This window comes from Mirounga angustirostris, unplaced genomic scaffold (genome assembly GCF_029215605.1).
Source record: "Mirounga angustirostris isolate CCGP_5_RB_7025 unplaced genomic scaffold, mMirAng1.0.hap1 SCAF_12, whole genome shotgun sequence".
Lineage (NCBI taxonomy): Eukaryota > Metazoa > Chordata > Mammalia > Carnivora > Phocidae > Mirounga > Mirounga angustirostris.
The window spans coordinates 6,791,792-6,815,909 of NW_026991720.1; the positions used below are offsets into that span (position 1 = coordinate 6,791,792).

Here is a 24,118-nt window from a genome sequence, read left to right on the forward strand (position 1 = left end):
AAGGCAACACTTGGAATGGGGAGAAACACAAGTCACAATGCCCCTTTCCCCTAAAGAGGGCAGGAGGGAGGAAGCTGGAAGCCAGGGGAGATTGGAGAAAGAGAGATGGGAGAGGGGGCCTGGAATAACCAGCCCACATTTCAGCTGGACAAGGACAGGATATAGGGAGCTTTCAGAAGGAGTCAGGTGCCTGGGTGGCAAGGCCGAAGAAAACCATCATAACCCGGGCGGGGACCCCAAGTCCCCCCCAGAAACCGGATCTAAGGGCTGAGGGCATCCCTCCACACCTAACTGGTACAGGTTTCCAGGCCAGTAGGAGGACCGGCTCCCACCCCGCCCAGAGAACTCTCCCCTCCCAGCAGCCCCCTCCCCGGGACCCCGCCCTCTGAGTCTCCGCCCAGCCCGTCTCCAGCCTCACCCCCTGGAGCCTCCTCTCCAGCCCCGCCTTCTCCCTGGGGACCCGGCTCAAAGCCCCCCACCCCAATTTCTGTTTCAAAGAGCCCGTTCTCGGCGGGCACTGAGGCCCAGCTCGGTCTCCTTCGACCACCCCTCGCGGCCCCTAGTGACCCGACTCCCGCCGCGGGTGTCGAATCGGGTCCTCCGGAATCGGCCGGCGGTTGTGGGTCTGAGCGGATCCCGGTGGAATCGCGGTGGAGAGCAGGGGCGGGGGCGGGGTTTCCCAAATCGACCCCACAGACCGACAGTCGGGAGACTCGATCCCACCGCGACGAAGCGCCGCACAGATACGCTCCGGGGGGGAGTGGGGGGGGGACTCGCGATTCAAAGACAGCAACGCAGACACTCACTGGCTCTCCTCCTCCGAGCACGCCCCCTCCTCTTCCCCTCCCCACCGCACCCCCTCCCCTCGCGCTCCACCTTTCCCCTGGCTCCTCCCTCGGCGCCTGCGAGCACCCTCCCGCGCCGCCCGCGTGCCCTTCCTCCCTGCCTCCTCTCCCTCCTCCACCCCTCCCCCAACACTCCTCCCTTCCCTTCCCCCTCTTCCCTCCCCCCCACCTCGTTCCTAGGCTCCCACTTTCCATCACCTACTCTGGGCCTCCGTCCCTCCACATCGTCACCTGCACGCCTAACCCCGCCGTGCGCCCTCCTGCGACCCCACTCCAGCACCCTCCTGCCCCTACCTCCCCCACGGGGTGCCCCGCAGCTCCCCTCCCGCTTCCGCGCTCCCCTCCCCCCTGCCGGGCGCCGCTTCCCCGCTCCCGCTCCCTCCGCGTCTTTTCCTCTCCCCTCCCCGCGAAGTTTCGGGGCTGTCAGTCTGTCAGTCTTTCGGGCAGTCGGCACCCGAGCTACAGGCAGCGGGCGCCATTGCGAGCAGAACCGGCCGGGACAGAAGGCCGGGGCGCCTGGGTCCCGCCAGCAGCGGGGAGACCCGACCGGCCAGCCCGCCAGGTACGGGCCGTGGAGGCGCCCAGCGGCAGGCGGCTCCGCCCGCTTCCCCTTCTACACCGACACTCAGTCACTGCCCGCTCCGCGCAGGTGACAGCCCCGGGGGTGGGGGCGCTGGGAGCGCTGGAGGGGGTGGGGTGGGGTTGGGGGGGCAAGAAAGGGCAGGGGAGGGGCAGGGGCTGGAGGAGGGAGGGGCTGGGGCTGGGGAGAGAGGGCCTGGCTTGGGGGTGGTCACGGTAGTCGTGAAGAGGAGGAGGACCGCGGATCTGGAGGGAGGGGCGGAGGCTGGGGAGAGGGGGCCGGGTGGGAGTCGGTGGGAGAGGGTTGGGAGGCTCCCGAAGGGAGGGAGTGAGGAGTCTCCGGACAGGGGAGAGGGAGTGTGGGAGGGGGGCCGTGGGGGAAGGGGGGACGACGAGGCCAAGGGATCTGGCCTTTTGGGAGGGGCGGGAGAGAAGGGCGCTGACAGGTGAGCCCGGGAGCCGGGGAGGGGCTGGGCCCTGGAGTGAGGTCTGGGCGAAGAGGCTCTAGGGGACAAACGGAGGCGGGGAGGTGGGACGGGAGGGGTCTGGTCGGGAGGAAAACTTGGGGGGGGTAGAAGTCAGTGGGGAACAGAAATGGGGAAGGTAGCCACTGAGAGAGAGGGGAGGGAAGCGGAGGTGTGTTGGGAGGCAGGGGTGGGGAGGAGCAGGGTCAGTGAGAAGGTCCAGAGCGAGCCGTAAGCCACAGACTCCCAGGCTTGGGGGAGCCTGGGGACAAGGGAGGGAGCTCGGGGAGCGGACTGGAAGGGGGAGGGGAAGAGCGGTTCTAGGAACTGGGGACCGGGAGGGTAGGGAAGCGAGAGCCTGCTGGGGAGGCAAAGGGGGAAGGGAGACGGGGGCCTCGGAGGGGAAGGCAAGCTGCAGGAGGGAGGTGGGGAGAGAGGGAGGAGGATGGTGTGGGGACAGGGGAGGAGGGCTGGGGAGGGGGGAGGGAGGGAGGGAGGGAACTGAGGTGAAGAGAGGAAAGGAGAAGGAAGGGAAACCAGAGTGGGGGAGGAGAGGGAGAGGGGAGGGGAGTGCGGGGTGAGGGAGAAAAGCGGGGAGGAGGAGGGCGGCGTTAGGGAGGAAGGAAAAGAGGAGGGGGAAAGGAAGAGAGAGGGTGTGCAGCCGGGGAGGGGGATGGAGCCTGGGGGAGAACCGGGAGGGAAGGGAAAGGCGGCCCTGAGCCGGGGGAGGAGGAGGGGAGGGCTGTCGCCGCGACTGCCCGGAGCTGAGGGTCAGGGGGGCGGTGGCGGGGGAGGGCCTACCGGAGGGGGCCGGGAGGGGCTGGCCCGGCTGTGAGCAGGGGGAGGAGCCGGGGGGCGGGGCAGGGGGCGGGGCTGGGGAGCCGGCCGGATTCGGCGGGGAGAGAGGGCGGAAGGCAGAGGGAGCCGGAGAAGGGAGGGGCAGAGGGATGGCTGCCAGAGAGCCGGGGGTGGGGGGGGAGGAGAGAGGAGTCCGCTGGGGGAGGGGAAGGGAACCCGCTGGAGGAGGAGCTGGGAAGGGGGCTCGAGGGCGGGGTGCGGCGGCCCGGGGAAGCCCTGAGGGGGAGGGGCGTTGGTTTTGAAGTAGGGTTTTGGGGAGAGGAAGCAAGAGCCATTTCCTGCCTTCAGCAAAGACCCTCCTCGGAGGGCCTCCCCCACCGGTGGCCCAATAGTGACACTCACCTCCGCCCCTCGCCCCTCGGCTGGCTCCTATTTCACCAGCTCCTGCAGTGACAGCCGGAGGGCCCAGGAGATGACGTTCCCGGCTCCCCACGCCGGTCTTCCACTCTCCACCCTCCCCCCAGAGAATCGATTGATTCCTGACGTCCCCAGGCAAGGGCACTGGGGGGTGGGGAGCACTGGTGGGCTGGGCCTGGTTCAGAGACCCGCCAGCTGAGGGTAGGGGTGCAGCTGAGTTTTGGAGCTGACCAGAGCCTGCGGAAGTGGCTTCAGGGCCTTGGCCTTGGCCTTCAAAGATCTCTTGGCTTTCTGAAACCCATCTTCCCTCATTCCCCTTACCTGTACCTGGGGACATCACCTTTGGAGGTCCTGGGGATGGCTGATGGGGAGACGTTGGGCAGAGCCAAGGCCCAGGGGGCAGCTGTCGGGAGAAGAATGTGAACAAGGATGTGTTTTCTCCTTAGGGCGTGTGGCCTGGTTCCCAGGAGGAGCTACCCTGGGCTGCCATGAGAGAGACCTTTGAGGCCCTCAGCTCTCTGGGTGAGCCAGCAGCACTCAAGGAACGTGGGTGGCGGGAGGCAGGATTCAGCAGCACCCTAGACCTGCTGCTTCCCTACCTGCTGTCTTCAGGAGATGGCAACCCTGAGACCCCAGAGGCGCCCCGCCCCCCCCCCCCCCCCCCCCCCCCCCGGCCGGGGCCTGTAGGGCAGCCTCAGCTCCATCAGGGTCTATTTCCATGCCTGGCCCTGTGGAGGATGTGCCGGACTGCATGCGCACATGTGGACCCCCAGAGCACCCGGATGTTTAAATCTAGTCTATCTTTTCCTTCACCTGCCCTTGACTTAGTGCAAAGGGGCTGAGGTGGATACCTGGCCAGGCTGCTGGGGAGCCTGGCTCTCCCCTGTCATGCTGGCTAGAGACCCTTCCTTCCTGAGCCAAGTTGGAAAAAGTCCCTTAGCTGTTTTGGGGAAGGGGAAGAGCCCCTCCCTTTGATCACCTGTATTAGACGCTTTACTTGGTCCCATCCTTCCGCCTATAACAGGATTCTCTGTGGGACAGCCGGAGATGGCCCCCCAAAGTGAGCCTGGGGAAGGGTCCCATAATAACCAGGAGCGGATGTCCCCTTCCAGGGAAGACAGCATGCTGGGCACGTGCTCTGGTAAGTCGGTGGGGCCCATGAGCAGTGGCTCGGGGTGGGATCTACCTCTTCCTTCCTCATCAAGTATTTGGTGAGCACCTATTAAGTGCCAGGGTGCTATCCTCCATATTTGGAATACCTCAGTGACCAAACAGACAAAGATCCCTGCCTTCCACGAGCTTAATCTTAGTGAGGGCAGAAAGTCAGCAAACAACAAATATAAAAACAAATGTACTTATAAACTGTGTCAGAAGGGGATAGGTGCTATAGGGAGGGCCAGGGATAAGGCAGGGTGAGGAGGCCTGCATGATTAAATCGTGTGACAGTGAGAGTAGGCCCCACTGGGAAGGTAAGATTTGAGCAAGATTTGGAAGAGGTGAGGAAGGTGGCCAAGGAGCTCCCATGTCTGGCTTCTTGACATTCTGATCTTGCGCAATGATATGCCTGGAACTTGGGTCCCTCTGGTGGCTGGGAGGTCTGCAGCCCCCTCCTAGGAGTCTCATGCAAGTCCCAGGGCAGGGACCTTTCCTTGCTTCCACTACCTCCCACACATATTCCAGAAGCTCCTCGTGGCTCTTGCAACCCCACAGCCTTAGCTTGCAGCTGCTCCTGCTTGAAGGAGCCTGAGGCTGCCCAGGGGCAGCTGGGAATTCAGTCCCTGCAAGTATGATGTGGGACACAATCCTGCCAGTGGGGCTGGGACTGGGGTTGCAAAAGCCCCTGCTTGATGGCGCCAGCGGGGACCTCTGTCCGTCTAGGATGTCTTTGGAGTCCTTGAGGTAGCCTGTTCTCTGCCAGGGCACGAGGCTCCCAGACCAGAGGAAGGCGCCCACACTGAAGAAGCTCAAGCCCCCCGCAGAGGAGGCCAGGCGTGTGTGCCACAGAAGGCCGAGCCCGTGGGCTCCTGCCCAGGTAAGTCCGCCCATCTCTCCAGCCCACCGGGGGCCCAGGCAGAGGGGACAGGGGCCTTGTCAACTCCCGGCTGCTATCTGATGAGGCAGCCCCTTCAGGCACTTCCAACCTAAGATGAATCAGTCCCTGGCACCTTTCTGAGGTACAGCTTCAGCCCCCAGAGGGAACTCCACATCACAGATGACAGGACTCAGAGAGGCTGGTCACCCAGAGAAACCCACCCTCACCTCAACGTCCTCTAGAAGTCTGAATTTCTCCTCCTACCGCCCCTGTCTATGTGTGTATTGTTGACCACGTGAATTACCCTTCCCATGAAGACCTACCTTTTCATTGCCTCCCCCCTCAGACAAGCTCCCTCCCCCAAATCTCCACTGGCCTCGGTGGTCCCCAAAGTCTCCAAATCTGCGGTACTGGACTCATCTCCCCCAAACCCAGGTTGATCCAACAGTTGATTTCTCTCTCCACAATGCTGCCATCACTCCCTTGCACTCCCACCACACTGAGCACCCTCTGCCTGACTGATGTCGCTTATTCCAGGGGCTTATTTAGGGCCTGCTAGGTCCAGGCTGCGTTAGGTAGAAGGGAACGACGAGGTTGCCCCTAGGCTGACACAGACCAGGTTTGAATCCTTCCTCCCCATTTCCTAGCCCAGTGACTTTAGATAGGCTCCTTCACCTCCAGGAGCTTGTTTGTTCACCTGTGAGCAAGGAGAAGAGTCACTTCATGGTTCCCGGGAAGCTTTGTGACGGTGGATGGACCATGTGTCATCTGTGGTTGGCACTCAATAAATGGTGGCAATCCTCGTTTGTATTAGACACATACAGAAATGGAACACAAGACATCTGCCTTTCAGGAGCTAAAATCTAGCTGAGATGACACTAATATGAACTAGAATAAGGAATTAAAAGAACAAATAACAATAAAGCCACATTGCACGGCAGCATAACGGTGTTAACAGTAAGTGCTCTAGGTAGGTAAGAGAGCCTCCTGCATTGGATTTGTCAAAGATTTTGGTGATCTGTGCTACATTTTGAGGGAGGTGTAGACATCAGCTCTGATGGTGGGGTGGAGGATAGAAAACATTCTAGGCTGAGAAGAGACTTCAATACAGAAACGTCAACGTGTGGTTGGGGTTAGAGCAGACCAGCTTGGCTGCGGAGGAGCATTTATGCCTGGACATAGTAAGACAGTTGGACTAGGTTGGCATGAACCTCAGATGCAGCTCGAACTTACTTTATCCTGTAAATAATAGGGAGCTGTTGATGGTTCTTGAGTAGAAGAGTGGCATAATGAAAACGAAAGCAGTGTCACAGTAGGATAAATAGTTGTTTGGAACTGATGGATCGGTGAAAGAAACTGGGAGTAAATCTAACTGGCAGCCTGTGTGCGCATGTCCAAGAGTGCTCAGGCTATTACAGACTTCCAGAGCCAGACAGGACTCAGCTCATCTGGTTCAGTGGTTCTTAAACAAGAATGACTTTGGGAGCTTTAAAGAAAGAGAACAGATTCATGCACCCTGCTCCCATAGATGCATTTGGTAAAAGTCTCCAGGAGATGATGATGTGGCACCATGTTTAGGAATCACGAACTAACACAACTCTTATACCCAAGCAAACTAACACAGTGAGCTCAGAGCGGTAACAGAGGTAAGTTAACCAAGGTCACACTACTGGCTAGTGGCAGAGGAGAACCCAAGTAGACGCTCCCAGTCTGGGCCCTGAGCTCCTTTCTCTTGGCTGGACCACTGCAGTGCCCAAGAGAGGCAAAGGGCCAGTGGGACCCACCTCAAACCTGCTCCCCCAGAGGGTGCTCCCCGCTTCTCCAGAGGTTGGCACTGTTCACTGGTTCCCCAATTCCTGTAAACTCCATCCTCCTCTTCCTAAACTGGGATTTCCCACCTGGCTCCAGAGGCAAGAATGAAGGGAATTAGGGGCAGGGGGAGCCTTGGAGAGGCAACTCTGTGACCACTAGAAGGGAGTTAGAGCTGCTCAGCTGATGGGAGACTGTGGTTCCAGAAGGGGCTGGAAGCTCTGGGGCAGCTAACTACGTGAGCAGATGAACCCAGAGTGAAGCCCGAGGATTGAACTTTGAGCAGCGTTTATATTCAGGGGGCACAAAAGTCCCCCGTGCCTTCTGCAGAGGCAGGGAAAACACTCATCAGCCCCGCGGGAGCCCAGGAGAAAGCCCCCACCCAGGAGGAACTGGGGGCTCTCACCAGCTTCCTGGGCTGCAAGGAACCCAGGAGGAGGACTGAACGGTGACCTTCGGATTTGGTCATTCCCGGGAAACTTCCAGTAGAATGGAGAGAACAAGAGCCAGCCTGCGGGGCTCCAGAAGCGGTGCTCCTATTGGCAAATAAACGTGGCCTAAGTGAAAGTGGGGCTTAATTGGCTCGCCTGCTTTTGACCTTTCAGGGGATGAGTGGATGATACGGAAGGTGAAGGTGGAGGAGGAGGATCAGGAGGCGGAAGAGGAGGGCGAATGGCCCCAGCATCTGCCATTACTCCCCGGCCCTTTTCCCGCGCCGGACCTGGGGCCTCTGGCCGCCGCGTACAAGCTGGAGCCCGGGGCCCCGGGGGCGCTGGGCGGCCTCGCGCTGGCCGGCTGGGCCCCGAGCTCGGAGAAGCCCTACGGCTGCGGCGAGTGCGAGCGGCGGTTCCGGGACCAGCTGACTTTGCGGCTGCACCAGAGGCTGCACCGCGGCGAGGGCCCCTGCGCCTGCCCGGACTGCGGCCGCAGCTTCGCGCAGCGCGCGCACATGCTGCTGCACCTGCGCAGCCACCTGGGCGAGCGGCCGTTCCCCTGCTCCGAGTGTGACAAGCGCTTCAGCAAGAAGGCGCACCTGACCCGCCACCTGCGCACGCACACCGGCGAGCGGCCCTACCCGTGCGCCGAGTGCGGCAAGCGCTTCAGCCAGAAGATCCACCTGGGCTCGCACCAGAAGACGCACACGGGCGAGCGGCCCTTCCCCTGCACCGAGTGCGAGAAGCGCTTTCGCAAAAAGACACACCTGATCCGCCACCAGCGCATCCACACCGGCGAGAGGCCCTACCAGTGCGCGCAGTGCTCACGCAGCTTCACGCACAAGCAGCACTTGGTGCGCCACCAAAGGGTGCACGAGGCGGCCGGCCGCGCCCCGTCCTCTCCCGACGCGCCCGCTTCGCCGGGGTCCCCCGCCCCGTCCCCCACCCCGTCCCCTCCCGGGCCCAAGCCTTTCTCCTGCTCCGACTGCGGCCTGAGCTTCGGCTGGAAGAAGAACCTCGCCACGCACCAGCGTCTGCACCGCGGCGAGGGGCGCCCCTTTGGGTGCGACGAGTGCGCGCTGGGCACCACGGTGGACCCCGCCGCTGCCGAGCCCGTGGCCTGCGCGCCCGGAGACGGCCCGGCGACCCAGGGCGCTGCCGCCGGCGAGCGGCCCTCCTGCGCGGACTGCGGCCGCGGCTTAGCCCACGGGCAGCACCTGGCGCGGCACCGGCGGGCGCACCCGGGCGAGCGGCCCTTCGCCTGCGCGCAGTGCGGCCGCCGCTTCGGCTCCAGGCCCAATCTGGTCGCGCACTCCAGAGCCCACAGCGGCGCCAGGCCTTTCGCCTGCGCGCAGTGCGGCCGCCGCTTCAGCCGCAAGTCGCACCTGGGCCGCCACCAGGCGGTGCACACGGGCAGTCGGCCCCACGCCTGCGCCGTCTGCGCCCGCAGCTTCAGCTCCAAAACCAACCTGGTGCGCCACCAGGCCATCCACACGGGCTCCCGCCCCTTCTCCTGCCCGCAGTGCGGCAAGAGCTTCAGCCGCAAGACCCACCTGGTGCGCCACCAGCGCATCCACGGCGAAGCCGCCCACGCCGCCCACCCCGCCCCCGACGCCGACCTCTCGGCCCCAGCCTGGCCCGCTCCCACAGAGGTGGCAGCGCCCCCCCTCTTCTTCTGAGCCCTCTTCTCTCCAGGCCCCTTCCTTGGCTCGCTGGTTGTAGAGACCCAGGCTGGGGATCTTCTGGGCGTTGAGCACGATGGCCTGCGCCCCGATGGCTGTTCTTCCCTCTTTATCTTGCTGGAGAGAAAAGTCCGGAAAGGATAACCAGCTTTGACATTCTGTGACAAAGACAATGCTAAGAGTGAACCCTTGCTGGGAACAGTTCAGACGTGAGTCTTGGAAAGAAGCTCACCAAGAGACCCCATCAGAACGTTTGTTTCTTGGACCCTCCCAGCCCCACCCCCCACCCCCAAGGCCTGACTGGGTCAGGAGCCTTTCCAGGGGGAATGAAAGAATGGTTATGTGTGTACTTAACGTGTCATTAAAATTAAAATCTGAAGGTTCTGGGGCTGTTACATGAGCACAGAGGGGGGAACACCTGACTCTTCTCATCCACTACCCCACCTGAGTCCTCCCCCAAAGGACCATCCCTTCCTATCCCGGGTGAGCTAAATTTAGCCAGGCGTTGGTAATGGGCTCTACCAAATGAAAATATAATAGAGCTAATTGCTAAGCCATTGTCCTGCTCCCTGCTTCTAGCTCAGACATTTGATGGAATAAACATGAACATGCATTTCTCATAGCAGGTATTGAGGCTGAAACTGTAGGGACTACAGAGAGGGGCGGGGCGCCCTTTGGCCATTCCCATGGAGATGGCGTGCAACACCGTGGGTTCTGGAACTCTCCCGAGGAGATCTCAGAACAGCAGCCCCACCTGCCTCCCTGCCTGGCAGCATGAGGAAGGACATGAACAGTAGGTGAAGGTTGCTTTCCCAACACCATTTCCCCTAAGTTCTGTCTTTCTGATGGATGTTTGATCCAGACGTCTCTGTAGCTGCGTGTGCCCAGCCGGCTGGCTGGCTGGCTGGCTGGCTGCCTGGCAGTGAAGGGGAGGGGAGGATGCTGGGGAACATGCTGGACTTGGAGAAGGCTCAGGACTGACCTCTCCTGTGCCTCTCATAGGACTTGGAGCAGAGCATTCATTTTCTTACAATTCAGCTATCTCATTACCATAGATTGTTGGTTGATGAGGGCTGAGACCGTTTCCAACTCTAGCATTACCATCACCAAAAATAACCCTAGCCAATATTTATTGGGTGCCTACTGCCTGCCAAGCACTACACTGGGCACTGAGAAAGGATAGTAAGTGAGACAGACAGACTTGCAAGAAATGTCAGAAGTCCTCGGCTAGGGCGAGCCCAGAGGGCTTTGGGGGGGTGTGGTGAGGACATCCCAAATCTAGGAAAGGTCAAGGGAGGTTTGCAGGATGAGGACATCTCTACCGTGAGGCTTGAAGAATAAGCATGAGGAGCCAGGTGAAGGGGGAGATTGGAGAAGACGGTGCATGCAGAGGTCCAAAGTCCAGCACCGCTGGCTCATAGAGTGAACATTGAATGAGAGGCCTGAGTAGCCCGAGAAAGAGGACGACGATGCACAGACCAGGGAGCTCAGACTTTACCCAGAGGCAGTGGGAAGCCATGGAAGGGTTTGGGCAGGGCAGGAATAGAATGATGTTGACACGGATGCATTTTAGAAAGATGACTGGCTGCTTGCAGAGGATGGGTTGGCTGGAGGGGGCGAGGCGGGACACCTGTCCATGAGCAGTCCAGGTGACAGGTGGTGGGGACTGTGGACCGTGGCGGTGCCAGAGGAGATGGAGAGAAGTAAAAGACCGAAGAGACACTTACCAGGCACGGGATGAGTTGGTCAGTGTGGAGAGGGAGAAGGAGGTTGGCGATGTGGGTGTGATTTCTGCTTGACGACTGACTACCCGACAGCAGCATTCCCCTGAGACGGAAAACACAGGAGGAGGAGCAGTCTTGCCCTGGGGGAGCAGTCTTGGATCTGCTGAGCGGGTGGCAACAATGCATGCCCAGCAGGAAGCAGGCCATGTGGGTGCAGAGCTCCGGAGGGGGGTCTGGGCCAGAGAGAGGTCTGAGGCCCATTGACATGTTTGTCAAGCTATGGGGCAGTGGATGATCTGAGAGAAGCGAGTGCGGAGTGAGCAAAGAGGGGGCCTGGGACAGAACCCTCGGGACACTCCTGTTCAGGGGATGGTGGGCAGAAAAGTCTGGAAAGATTGGGGGCGTGCTGTGCCAGAGAGTGGAAAGGGAAACCCGGAGATGCACAGCGGGGCTGAAGAAAGGCAGTGTTTCTGGATAGAGGAGGAAGTCCGCAGCTGAAGGGTGTTGAGAGACCACGTAATAAGAACTTCTGAATCCTCTGGATTGTGCAGCAAGGAGATCATTGGCAGCCTTGCTGAGACCTGCTTCCGGGGCAGTGGGGACAGAATTCAGGTTGCAACGGTGAATCACAAATGCATAGTCCCCTAGAAGGTAGAAGAAAATGAGACCAAGGTGCCGGTGGATGACTGAGGTGGCTCAGGAGGTCCCTTTGACCGTGAGGCAAAGGAAGGAGGACGCGTGGGTCTGAATGCAGGGAGTTTAACTTTTGTGGCCAAGAATGAGTAGGTGATTCCAGGTGACTGTGGCCCTGAGGCCATAAGTAGGAGCCACTGAGTTTGGCCCTAGCAGCATTTTCAATACTTGGAAATTTCATTTGAAACTCTGGAATTCCAGCTTCTCTTGGGAAAAGTTGAAAGATGCAGCGACTAGTGGCTGGAGCTGAGAGGAAGTTGGCCTCTTCAGACGTAGGGGAGGAGGCGCAGTGTGGTGGCCCTGGGCCGGCCCTTCGGCTGTGCTCTCTGGAGTTGCCTCCCAGGCCTCCCAGGCACTGTACTTGTGATTCCGCTAAAAAAAGTAATCTCGCAGACTCTGAAAATCAAACACATGAAAGCAACATTTATGTTGGTTATACCAATGTTTATATTTCTCTAAACATTCTGGAATTCTTGGGTAAGAACAACTTCTAGGGGCGCCTGGGTGGCTCAGTCGGTTCAAGTATCTGACTCTTGATTTCAGCTCAGGTCATGATCTCAGGGTCCTGAGATTAAGCCCCCTGATGGGCTCCATGCTGGGTGTGGAGCCTGCTTAAGATTCTTTTGCTCCTGGGGTGCGTGGGTGGCTCAGTTGAGCGTCTGACTCTTGGTTTTGGCTCAGGTCATGATCTCAGGGGTCGTGAGATCCTCCTCTACACTCAGCAGGGAGTCTGCTTGGGATTCTCCTCCCTCTCCTCCCTCTCTTCCCTCTCCTTCTGCCCCACCCCCCGCCCTGTTCATGCAAGCATGCATGCTCTCTCTCTTTCTCAAGTAAATAAATAAATCTTTAAAAAAAACCTACAAGATTCTCTCGCTCCCTCTTCTTCTGCCTCTCCCCCCATGCTCGCACTCTCTCTCTCTTAAAAAAAAAAAAAAAAGAACAGCTTTCAGATCCTGCAGCATATTTGGGGAGACCTACCATGTGCCAGACATTTATAGGACTTCCCATTCTCTTGAATCTTCTTGACAAGGTGTATCTTTGAATCCTTGGAGTTTGTTGGCAAATAGTCAAGGCATTTAGTGTCGAGCCTGGTGGTCATCAAAACAGGAGATGATGCTAAAAAATGCAATGTGTCTGCAAGGGAAGACTGGGATCCCTGAGGGCTGCTTCCAGGGAGGAGTGCAGAGTGGAACAGTGGTGGTCTCACGGACAATATATACCCCCCCACGCTGCCCTCCGTGGGAGCCAGCCCAGGTATGACCATCTTGGGAAAGCATCAATATTTTTATCTTAGAACCACATCCCAGCATGTGAAAATGCTCTGAGAAGTAAAGCACAAATGTACTATTTCTATATAGAAGACAAACCGTTTTATTAACTCATTAAAATTTATTTCTCCCCGATCGTGTTCCAAACAAAGATTGACAGTAGCCACTGGGTGGCAAGTACCCGGTCTTCCCCCGCCCGTCTGTACCAGGCACAGAGAAACATGGAGGTGTTTAACCACACCACATGTCCGTCAGGAGCTTACGCTGGATGTGAGAGATGAATGTCAAGGAAATGCCACATAAGCATTTCTGTGGCTCTAAAGACCAGAGAGATCAGAGCAGGAGATGAGGGCCTGAACACAGAGCTGGGCAGATGGGGTCCGGCTCCCAGGCAAGGAGGGAGGGAGAGGACAGCTCCATCCCCACCTTCTCCCCACAAACCTCTCTCCTGCGCCCCTCGAAGCCCCTGTGGGGTCCTCCGATCCTGCTCTCTCACAGCCGGTGACCTCCCCCTTCTCGCCTAACTGTTTGAGATTCCCAAACTTTTAACGTGGTAAAATCTACATTACATGAAATCGACCATTTTAACCATTTTGAAATATACACTTCACTGGCACTAAGTACATTCACAATGTTATGTAAACATCACTGCTATGTTTCCAGGACCTTTTCATCCCAAACAGAAACTCCGTCGCATTGTGTTTTATGTGATGGCACATGTCAATAAGGTGGCCCTTGGGGTCAGGGAGAAGGCAATACAGGCCTGCGGTGTTAGTGGGGGGTTGGGGGGGCTGCCCTACCTACTGTCCTGGTAGCTGGGAGAAGGAGCTTCACATCCCTGTAGCTGCCAACAGGTTAGAAAACTCTCCTCCACCCCACAGATCTGAGTTCTTGAATGTGAGGGAGATGGGGTCCAAATTCACTTACCACCGAAGGGGTGGATATCCAGCAGGGTTCCCTGAATTGTAATAGTTCACAGTTATGACAAACACCGTAGAGGCCTGAACCCCACCAGGCGTCCACCTAGGCTTTCCTCGTGGCCTAGACTTTATTAGAGTCCTCTGGCCTCTCTGTATCCCAGCTCCACTCCATCTCAAATGGATGGGCTGGGGACCACTATCTTATCGCTATCATTTTCCAGGATTTCTGGTGGCCATCACCACTCAGGTGATCTGTACACATAAGAGCAAGGGACTTAGTCCTGATTGACAAACTCGTCCCCCTCCTCTAGGTCTTTTCCTGGGCTCCCACCTTCCTCCTATCCCAATCTCCTAACCTCCAGCTGATCTAACTGGGAGATCTTAGATGGAATGCAGCCCCAGAGCCATTCTGGTGATGACCATCGTGCTGGAGCAGGCAGAGGACGAAGAACCGTGTTGGTCTCCCGCATCCGACACAGGGGTGAACAGAAGACGGTGCTTCTTACCTGCCTGGGACTTCAGGACCATCCCCAGCAGCTCCACCACTACTTCTAGCATGAACACCAATGAGCAGGGGCACCCAGCGCCCCCACGCACTCTATTCCTATGCTCTTGCTGCTTTTCATCTTGAGCAGGAGGGGAGAGGGTCAGTGAAGGAGCCAGCCCGGTGCGCTGCCGATAAACACATGGCCAGTGTACTTTGTATCGGAAGATATTCAGATGCTCAGACTGTTCCTGTTGTCCTTCAAGGTGACACCATGCTTGGGAAATTAAGTTAGTGATAAAAAGGGTGTTTGGCCGCAGTGAAATGAGCAAAATGTAGTGGGTAAATGTATGAGATACTAAATCCAGGCTTCAGTGAAGTCTGCCTAGTCCATGTTAGTAAGACAAAGAAACTTCCGTGCAGCCTGACCTCCCATTTCTTCCCCCTCTCCATCAGTAGGGCTGGACAAGGAGACCCGCTGGTCAGAGGGACCTACCAGACATCCCTATGAATCTCAACTCAGAAAGACTCCATACGTCCCCCAGGCTTGGTCAACTCAGCAGGCAGGGACACTCTGGCGTTTGAATCCTCCACCCATTAAGATTGGCTGAGCTTTAATGTCTACCCAGCCTTGTGCAAACACTGAAGAGAATTCGATGAAAGATCTTGCCCTCGTGGCATTTAGAGTCCAGAGAGAAGCCGCGGGTTGCTCTGGGACCCAGCATTCCGGCTGCTCCAGGAGACCCTGAAGAAATAAAAGCCAAAGTCCTGATTCACAAACCTAAGCCTTAGGGAGAGAAGGCTTGAGCTTCACGAAACACCCAGCCTCTCACATATGGTGGTATGGCCCAGCGATGGGCACAGGAGGGGTCCAGACAAGGGGAGGGCGCGGGCCAGAGCAGTCAGGGCCGGCTTGGTAAGTAGGAGGGTCCTCAGTGAGTCTTGAAGGATGCCAGGACCGGAGCAGACAGAGAGAAGGTGGGAGAATCCAGAACAATCCAAGATGGCGGGTAATTAAGTGCTGAGCTATGCAGTCAGGCATGGTGCCCCCGGAGGTCAGGTATTTTGGGGTTGTCTAGCTCAGCATCAGTGCACAGCAAACCCACCTCCCCGGTTCCTCTGCTGGTGGGACATCGGATAATCGGGACTCCTTTCTTCCACAGCACTTTACAGGGCTGCCTGCCGCACCACACCTCCCTGTGTCGGCCACTCTGAGGCAGCTACTGAGGGACGGGGCAGGTGGTAGGAGAGGGGTTTGCCATTACCACCACCAGTAATAATAGTAGCTAATATTTAACCTAATACTTGCTGTGTGCCAGGCCCCAACCTGAGTTCTTCCTGTGTGTGTGTGTGTGTGTGTGTGTATAAACGCAGCCCAATCTTCGCAATAACTACCATTATTATCCCCACTTTATAGATGAGGAAACTGAGGCACAGAGCAATTAAGTCATTGGAAAGAGGTCATTCATCCATTCATTCAACAAACATGAATGGGGTACCTGCTATGTGCCTGGAACTGTGAGATGCTGGGAATAACAGTCATACACTAAAATATCTTGAACACTTACTTTGTGCTAAGTATTCCACAGATCAAGGGTTTTGCAGGGGCTGCTCTCTTTTCCTCACTACCGCCCTATGAGTGGGCATCATTGTCCTTGGTTTAGTTTTTCTGGGGAGGTAAAAGAGGCTCAGAGAGTTTAAGTCACCTGTCCACAATCACACAGCAGTACATGATGAAAGCAATGCAGTGGTTTGGTTCTAGAGCCTGTCCTTTAAAAAAAAAAAAAAAAAAAAAAAAAAGATTGTTTTGAGTTGTAGTAAAATACACATAGCCTGAACACGTACCATCTTAACCCTTTTTAAGGGTATGGTTCAGTGGCACTCAGTGTGTTCACATCGTTGAGCGACTGTCACGACCATCCACCTCCTGAACTCTTCTCATCTTGTGTGATGGTTCATTTTATGCGCCAACTTGGCTGGGCCATAGTGCCCATCTATTAGGCCAAATATAATTCTGGATGTTTCTAGGAGGGTGTTTTGGGATGAGATTAACATTTCAATAGGTGGACTTTGAGTAAAGTTGCTTGCCCTTCATAATGTGGGTGGGCTTCACCCAACCAGCTTCAGACATGAGTAGAACCAAGACTGACCTTCTCTGGGTAACAAGCCTTCAGCCCGCAGAGGCCTTCAGCCATGATCTGCGGTACAGGCTCTTCCTTGGGTCTCCAGCCTGCTGACTTCCCCTGCAGAGTCTGACTGGCCAGTCTCCATAATCACGTAAGCCAATTCCTTATAACAAGTCTTTCTCTCTCTCTCTCTAAACACATCCTATGAGTTCTGTTTCTCTACAGAACTCTGACCGATACATCTTGCAAAACTGAAATCCTGTACCTATTAAACAACAGCTCCCAGTCACTCTTCACCCCCTAGTCCCTGGCAACCACCACGCTACTGTCTGTCTCTATGAATTTGACCACTCTAAGTCCCTCAGAGAAGTAGACTCACACAATATTAGTTTTTTGTGACTGGCTTATTTCATAACTCAGTGTAATGTTCTTGAGGTTCATTCATGTTGTCTCATGTGGCAGCATTTTCTTCCTTCTTTGAGGCTGAATAATATTCCATTGTAGGTACACATCACATTTTGTTTATCAATTCATCCATCAAGGGATGCTTGGGTTGCTTCTACCTCTTGGCTATTGTAAATAATACCACTAACAACATAGATGTGCAAATATCTCTTTGTGTCCTTGTTTTCAATTCTTTTGGGTATACACCCAGGAGTGGAATTGCTAAACCATGGGGCAGTTCTATTTTTAATTTTTTGAGGAACCACCACATGGCTTTCCACAGCAGCTGCCCCATTTTGCATCCCCCTCAACAGGGCACAACAGTTCCAATTTCTTCACATCTTGGCCAACACTTGGCTGTTTTCTGGTCTTTGATAGTAGCCATTCTAATGAGTGTAAGTTGATCTCTCATTGTGGTTTTGATCTGCATTTTCCTAGAGCCTCTACTTTTGTACACCAGACTCTGTTATTTCCTTTCAGAGAGGATGCTCACCTTCCTGGTCTTCAAGGAGCTCAAGTGGGTGGACCCAGTGGGTCAATGTATAAGGGAAGTTATGTGGACGGTCCTGGGACGAAGGGTAGGAAGCAATGAATTAGACCTGGAGGGTCGGGAGGTCCTCTCTGAGGAGGTGAGGTAACTTGCTGAGACCATGTCCCTTGGACTAGGCTCTCGGCCATGTGGTCACATTATGCCACTGCATTAGTGCATGTCTGTCTGCTGGAAGAGAAAAGGGCTCCTGCCCCAGTGGCCCAAGACAGGAAGCCACATTTCCGGGTGGCACAGACCTGAGAAAAACATGAGAAAAAACATGAAGCTGCTGAATGTGGGCTTGAGCATCTGTTACAAGATGCTCTCCTTCCGGGAGCGATTGTGAGTTATGGAGTCACGCTGAGTGGTGAGAAGGATGTCTGTGTGGAAGGGCGGCCGTCAGCTGTGACCTTTAGTAGTGAGGAATTGTCACAGGATGAAGCTTAGTCTCCATAGTAAACACACATTGTAACATCCTGAGCAGAGGCAGTGGGAAGAGGGGCTGGTGTCCAGCAAGTGAATCGCAGAGGGGATGAGACAGGGTGGAGAGAGGCTCTGAGGAACACAAGGCCCTCAGGATGTGTTCATGGAGCAGGTGGGTAGGAATCGGGGACAAGAGCCGACGCTACGTATCACAGATTTAGTGACGCTGCCCAGCTTGGGCCCATCTCCGGGCCCCAGGATTGAGAACCGCCTGCACGTTGCCTGCCCAGCTTGCCTGCTCTGCTTGCTCCCTCGGCACGCGTGCACGCGTGCGCGCACACACGCGCACACGCACACACACCGGAGTGGGCTACAGGGCTCCTTCACCGAAGGCACTGGATCACTTCCCAGGGCTGCTGTAACAAAGTCCCACAAACTGGGAAACTGAGAAATGTATTCTCTCACAGTTCTGGGTGGTAGGAGTCCAAAATCAGCCACATGCCCCACTGAAGTTTCTGGGGGAGGATGCGTTCCAGGCCTCTCTCCCAGCTTCTGGCGTTACTGGCAATCCTCACCGGCCGTTCCCTGCCTTTGTGAAAATGAATAAGGTAACCTTATTCAAGATGGAGTCTGAAAGCCATGAAGCGACGGCCCTCACGCCCTACTACCAGCTGGAGGAAGGAAGATTTCCTCTCTATCCCGCAACCACAGCTGCTCTCACCTGCAGCCAATGAGAGGTCACCCCTTCAATCTCCTGCAGCCAATGAGAGGTCACCCCTTCAATCTCCTGCAGCCAATGAGAGGTCAGCACTTCAGTCTCCTGCAGCCAATGAGAGGTCACTACCTCAATCTCCTGCAGCCAATGAGAGGTCACCCCTTCAATCTCCTGCAGCCAATGAGAGGTCACCCCTTCAATCTCCTGCAGCCAATGAGAGGTCACCCCTTCAATCTCCTGCAGCCAATGAGAGGTCACCCCTTCAATCTCCTGCAGTCAGTGAGAGGTCACTACTTCAATCTCCTGCAGCCAATGAGAGGTCACTCCTTTAATCTCCTGCAGCCAATGAGAGGTCACCCCTTCAATCTCCTGCAGTCAGTGAGAGGTCACTACTTCAATCTCCTGCAGCCAATGAGAGGTCACTCCTTTAATCTCCTGCAGCCAATGAGAGGTCACTACCTCAATCTCCTGCAGCCAATGAGAGGTCACCCCTTCAATCTCCTGCAGCCAATGAGAGGTCACCCCTTCAATCTCCTGCAGCCAATGAGAGGTCAGCACTTCAATCTCCTGCAGCCAATGAGAGGTCACTACCTCAATCTCCTGCAGCCAATGAGAGGTCAGCACTTCAATCTTCTGCAGCCAATGAGAGACCACTACCTCAATCTCCTGCAGCCAATGAGAGGCTGACACCCACTCCGGACTCCCATTTTCTTGCAATGAACTTTTGTTCATAACACCCCATCTCAAATTCACCCTTTCCTCTATAAAAGGTCAGTGTCTTCCTTTGCCCTCCAGATTTGCCCAGGGTTCCCCATTTTTGGTGTGTTCCAAGTTGCAATTCCTGTGCTAACTCCCAAATAAATTCATTTGCTGCTGCATACTCTTTGTTGTTTAGCTTCTGAGGTTGACAACTTGTAGATGCCTCACTCCAATCTCTGCCTCTGTTCTCACGTGGTCTTCTCTGTGTGTGTGTCTGTCTCTGTGTCTCTTCTTAGAAGGATCCAGTCACATTGGATTAGCCCACCCTAACGGCCTCATTTGAACTTGATGACATCAACAAACAACCATTTCCAAATAAGGTCACCTTCACAGGGACAGAGGGTTAGGCCTTCAACATGTCTCTTTAGGGGCCAGGGTTCAACCCAGAATATAGAGCTTCACTGCAATACCGAGCCACAGCTAGACGAGGAGAGATGGAAATTCAGGGTCCTGGCATTGGGCGGGGATGGGACAGGGACTGGACGGGGACGGGATGGGGAAGGGACCAGCTCAGCCCGTCAGGGGAGGGCTGCGGGCAGCACGGTTCTGATCGGACGCGGGCAGTAGCAGCCTGGGCTCTCCAGCGGCTTGCATTCCCCCGAGCTCTTGCACTTGCACTGCAATTGGCTGGACTTTTTTTTTTAAGATTGATTGATTGATTGATTGATTTGGCAGAGAGAGACACAGCGAGAGAGGGAACACAAGCAGGGGGAGTGGGAGAGGGAGAAGCAGGCCTCCCGCCGAGCAGGGAGCCCGATGCGGGGCTCGATCCCAGGACCCTGGGACCATGACCTTAGCCGAAGGCAGACGCTTAACGACTGAGCCACCCAGGCGTCCCTTTTGGAGATGCATCACAGCATTGAAAAAAGCTAAAAGATAATAATTTTGCTTTGTGGTCCTTTATTGTACAACTGGTTTTTAAATGTGTATTTTCTTACTTCTCTAACAGTAAAATAGCTTTGACGACCATAAACAAACAAAAAAGCACAGCTGACTTTTAGGTGACTGTAGGAGCAACAGAGAACAGAGCAATCTTCCATCCAATATGACCGTTTTGTCGAGTGTTTCTATAAACCGTGTGTGTGTGTGTGTGTGTGTATGCGTGTGAGCACCTGCCTGCGCTGGGGCTTATTTGTGAAGAGATAGAGCATGGAGGAACCACACGGGGGTGACGCTTCCCTTGAGGGGTGAGCGAGTTTGAAGGGGGGCTGGCGGGGATGGTTTGGAGGGATGGTAGAGCTGGGGGCAGTGCTCCCAGCCAGCATCCTGGGGGAGAGTGTGGGCAGACTGAAGTGGGCAGGACAGAGTGGGACAGTGAGGTCAGAGGACAGGTTGGTCTCCAATAGTGGAAATTCTGTCTGGCCCTGGTTACTCAAGACCCCTCCTTGGTGTTGAGGCAGAACCTGGCCTGTGGTCACAGCATGGCAGACGTTGTCTGGGAGGAAAGTGATTCCGAGGGCCTGGGAGGGAGACAACCCCCCGCCCAGGGTGGGAGAAACGACTCTTCACTCCCTATTGATCCTTGGAATTTCTTTAACCAGAGACAAGTCTTCTACTTCACAATCGGAGGTCATCACTCTGTCGTAAATAGGTGACGTCCTGTCTTTTCCTGGGAGCTTTTGTTGCTGTGCTGTGACCAGACAGAATCGAAAAGCAGCAACTGGGGAGAGGGGGCACTGGGGGTCTTCCAGAAAAGGCATTGCCGATAGGGAAAGCTTTTAGGAAACAGATTTTTCAACTAACCAACAGAGGCCAGAGCTTCAGGCCAGGCTTAGGTCAGCCTCAGGGCAGGGCATTCTTGGTCGACACCAGGACATGGATTTATGTCATGGGCTTACATAACGTCATTATGTAACATCATTAGGAGCACTGCAAATTGGATTCTCCTTCGGGCTCTCCAGAAGCCAGACCCTGGGCTCTCCTCCAGCCCAGGGAGGCAGTTCCTGCCTAGCTCAGAGCCCCCTTTCTCTCGCTGGGGTTTCTTTTCCCAAGGTTTCCATGGAGGGCTGTCAGGGGGCCCCCAGAGACCACCATTGTGCCATGGCTTCTTCCCAGAAAGGCTAAAGTTTTGGAGGATGAGGTTGACTCTCTCCGAGTAGGCTGGGCCATGGGCTCTTTTCTTCCAGAACAATAGGTCTCACCGCCATAGCACACTTGTACCTCCCGATGCACGTTCCCACTGCCGCACTTGATCCTCACTGGCCGTCCACACAGGTCCAGGCTTGTGGGCCACCTGGGCTATCAGTATCTTTTCCTCTCAGGTCTGGTCTTCAGCTGCTCCTGCCTTGCAATTTATCCAACAACTGGCAGGCTGGTCTTCCTTTAACTTGGTACTTATATAACCGGTATATACACTTTCATTCACTTCCTATAACTTAAATGCATCTAGAGTCAGAATATCCGAACTCCGGAGTGGTTGGCGCATCGTCTTATGTCTGCTCTGGGTGCATCCGTCTCCTGCCACGGGTTGGGAGCTTCCCTGGTGCCCAGCCTGGCGCCCATCACCCAGCCAGCACTCAATACACGCTTGTGGTTTTAATCCAAAGCCCTCTGCAGCTGGCCCCGACAAACCTTTGTAACTTATTCTCCAAACTTTCTGGATACAAACCCTCCCTTACCCCCAACAGATCTTGCTCTTGTCTCCCAAGCGTGCCTAGGCCTTTCCATCTTCCCTCCTCGCCTCCCTTGGTTTCCCCATCATGAAGGGCCCACCCACCCTGACTTCCTCTTTAAGCCCAGATGGAGGCCCCCTCTTCAGGGTGGCCTGTCCTGAGGGCCCAGCCACAGGGATCTCCTTTTCAAGTGTCTGGGACCTGCTGTTTGCCATTTTATCAGATATTATCTGCATGCGCTCATGTCCACACACCTCAATGTTACTACGGGCTTACTGTGACCCGGGCTCTTGGTGAATTCTCCGAAGTCCCCTTTGATGGGGAATTATCATCCTCATCCCACAGGTATGGAAGGTGAGGTTCGGAAGGGGTAAGCCATATGGGTGTGAAGGCCTTGCTTTCCCCAGCCACCCGGGAGTAGCCCAGAGCAGGTGTCATGTCTATTCATCCCGATTCCTGGGACCCGGCGCCTTCCCATGACTGCAAGCTTGTTGAACGGGGTAGGGGAAGAGGAGAGCCTTCAGAAGACCCCTTTCTCAAAATCTCGGCCCTGCTAGGGAGCCTTAGGGCCTAGAGTCCACCTGTTCAGAGTTAAAGCTTTGGGCTAAGTTGCAGTAACAGCCAAAGCGCAAATCCTGGAGAATTAATCAGCAACCTACTTTTTTCCCTTGGCTACCAGAATGCTGAAGCTGAGGTTACTGCTCGGACGCACCGTCGGAGTTAGATGTCTGGTATGGTCCACATACATCACGTCTCTCCCACTCTAAGAGCCTTACTGTCACGTACCATCTTTATTGGGGTTCTTGGAGCTGCTCGCCACGTTGTGCTCCCAGACGAGAAGCCAGCCGCGCAGACCGAGACGAGCAGAGTGCCACAGTTGGGGAGGGTACAGAAAGGGAAAGCAAGAACACGGTGTCAGAGGGGGCTGGGAATCTTCTAGAGCAGATGTTCCTAACCCTCTGTATTGTCTAACCGAGCACTCTGTTAGTTGTTTAAAGCTCTCCTCAGAAAAGTGGCGTAGAAATAACAGTTTGCATATCAGTTCAGAGGGAACGTGGACACCCCTGCAAGCCCATCCGTGGCCCTCAAGGTCCCTGAAGCTTGCTTAAGAACCTCTGGTCTCTAACTGAGGGTTCTAGAGGGGAGGGGGGTGGGAGGATGGGTTAGCCTGGTGGTGGGTATTAAAGAGGGCACGTTCTGCATGGAGCACTGGGTGTTATGCACAAACAATGAATCATGGAACACTACATCTAAAACTAATGATGTAATGTATAGGGATTAACATAAGAATAAAAAAAATAAAAAAAAATAAAAAAAAAACCTCTGGTCTCTGACCAGTTTTAACCCCTCATCCCGCACATGTGAGAACAAAGGCCTGGAGAAGGAGAGAGGCCCCTGCTGGGACTGAAGGGTTGGGGGAGGGAAGGAGAGATGGAATCTGAGGGTCTTCCAGGGCAAGCTCTGCTACCAGATGTCTGGTTCTCCCTGTGACGCTGGGCCTGGGCTGCCCCTACCACAGGAGCAGCCTAAAGGCAATTTGGGAACCACTGTGGGGCCAGAGAAACACCCCCCGCTCTGCAACGGCCTTCCTGTTCGGCAGCCTGGGGAAGGTGGGGTATTCAAACCCACAACTCAGGGGGCCGAGAGCCTGGGACCAAATCCAGATTCATAATTAGCCAAAGGGTCCCCATCCCCACCCCCTGCTTTGCCTCCAAAACCAGACGGAAGCCCACCCACCTGGCGAGGCCTGGGGGCCAGAGTGCACCCCTGGGAGGCCTAGCTGGGTTGGACCCAGAGAGCCCAGTAGCACGCTCGCGAGCTGCCCCCGTCTGGGAGGAACAGCCTGATCAGGGGCTCTTCACTTCACAGCTGCCCGCCATCCGGCTCCGCCGCTGAGCTTTGTTTCAGGAAGCAAACAAAGCAGCGAGGGCTCACCCTCGCCCCCACTTGTATTCCTGGTTGGGGTCAGGACGCAAGCTTCTCCTCGCCTCCTGGGGCTGTGCGAGTCGTCTGAGCTTTCAGCAGCTCTGTGGGGTGATGCCTGGACAGCCTGAGCGGCCAGGGAAGCCGGCCAGAAACTCGAAGGATCCATTTTAAATCCGGTAGGTCCCTGGGCACCTGAGAATACCTGGGGGAAAAACACTGAGGACCTGCCCAGTATCACCATGGGGATCTGCCTTCTGCAAACGCAGCTGGTTCATTAAATGCGCGGGCCTGGGTAGTTGGTGAGCAAGAGGCAAGAGAAACACTGTTTTTTTCTCTCCTCATCATCCTGGAACGCGTTCTGTCGGGCTCGTCAGTCCACAGTACCGGATTTACACTGCGGTGCAACGAATCACTCCAGCACGGACCGGTTTGCTC

General features: G+C 55.8%; 1 protein-coding gene across 6 annotated transcripts; it reads left to right on the plus strand.

Annotated features, from left to right (window-relative positions):
- The first annotated feature begins 980 nt into the window (after positions 1-980).
- Positions 981-9,668, plus strand: ZNF467 (zinc finger protein 467). Of its 6 annotated transcripts, XM_064575778.1 has the most exons (6): positions 983-1,407; positions 3,128-3,238; positions 3,550-3,625; positions 4,128-4,244; positions 5,022-5,135; positions 7,550-9,668. In XM_064575778.1, exons 3-6 carry the CDS (start codon positions 3,592-3,594, stop codon positions 9,055-9,057), a joined length of 1,773 nt encoding a protein of 590 aa, XP_064431848.1. In that variant the 5' UTR covers positions 983-1,407; positions 3,128-3,238; positions 3,550-3,591; the 3' UTR covers positions 9,058-9,668. The 6 variants fall into 6 exon arrangements, with proteins under 6 accessions (XP_064431852.1, XP_064431849.1, XP_064431850.1 ...); XM_064575782.1 differs by lacking the exon at positions 3,128-3,238 and having other exon boundaries at positions 981-1,407; positions 4,145-4,244; XM_064575779.1 differs by lacking the exon at positions 3,128-3,238 and having other exon boundaries at positions 982-1,494.
- Positions 9,669-24,118: the final 14,450 nt, after the last annotated feature.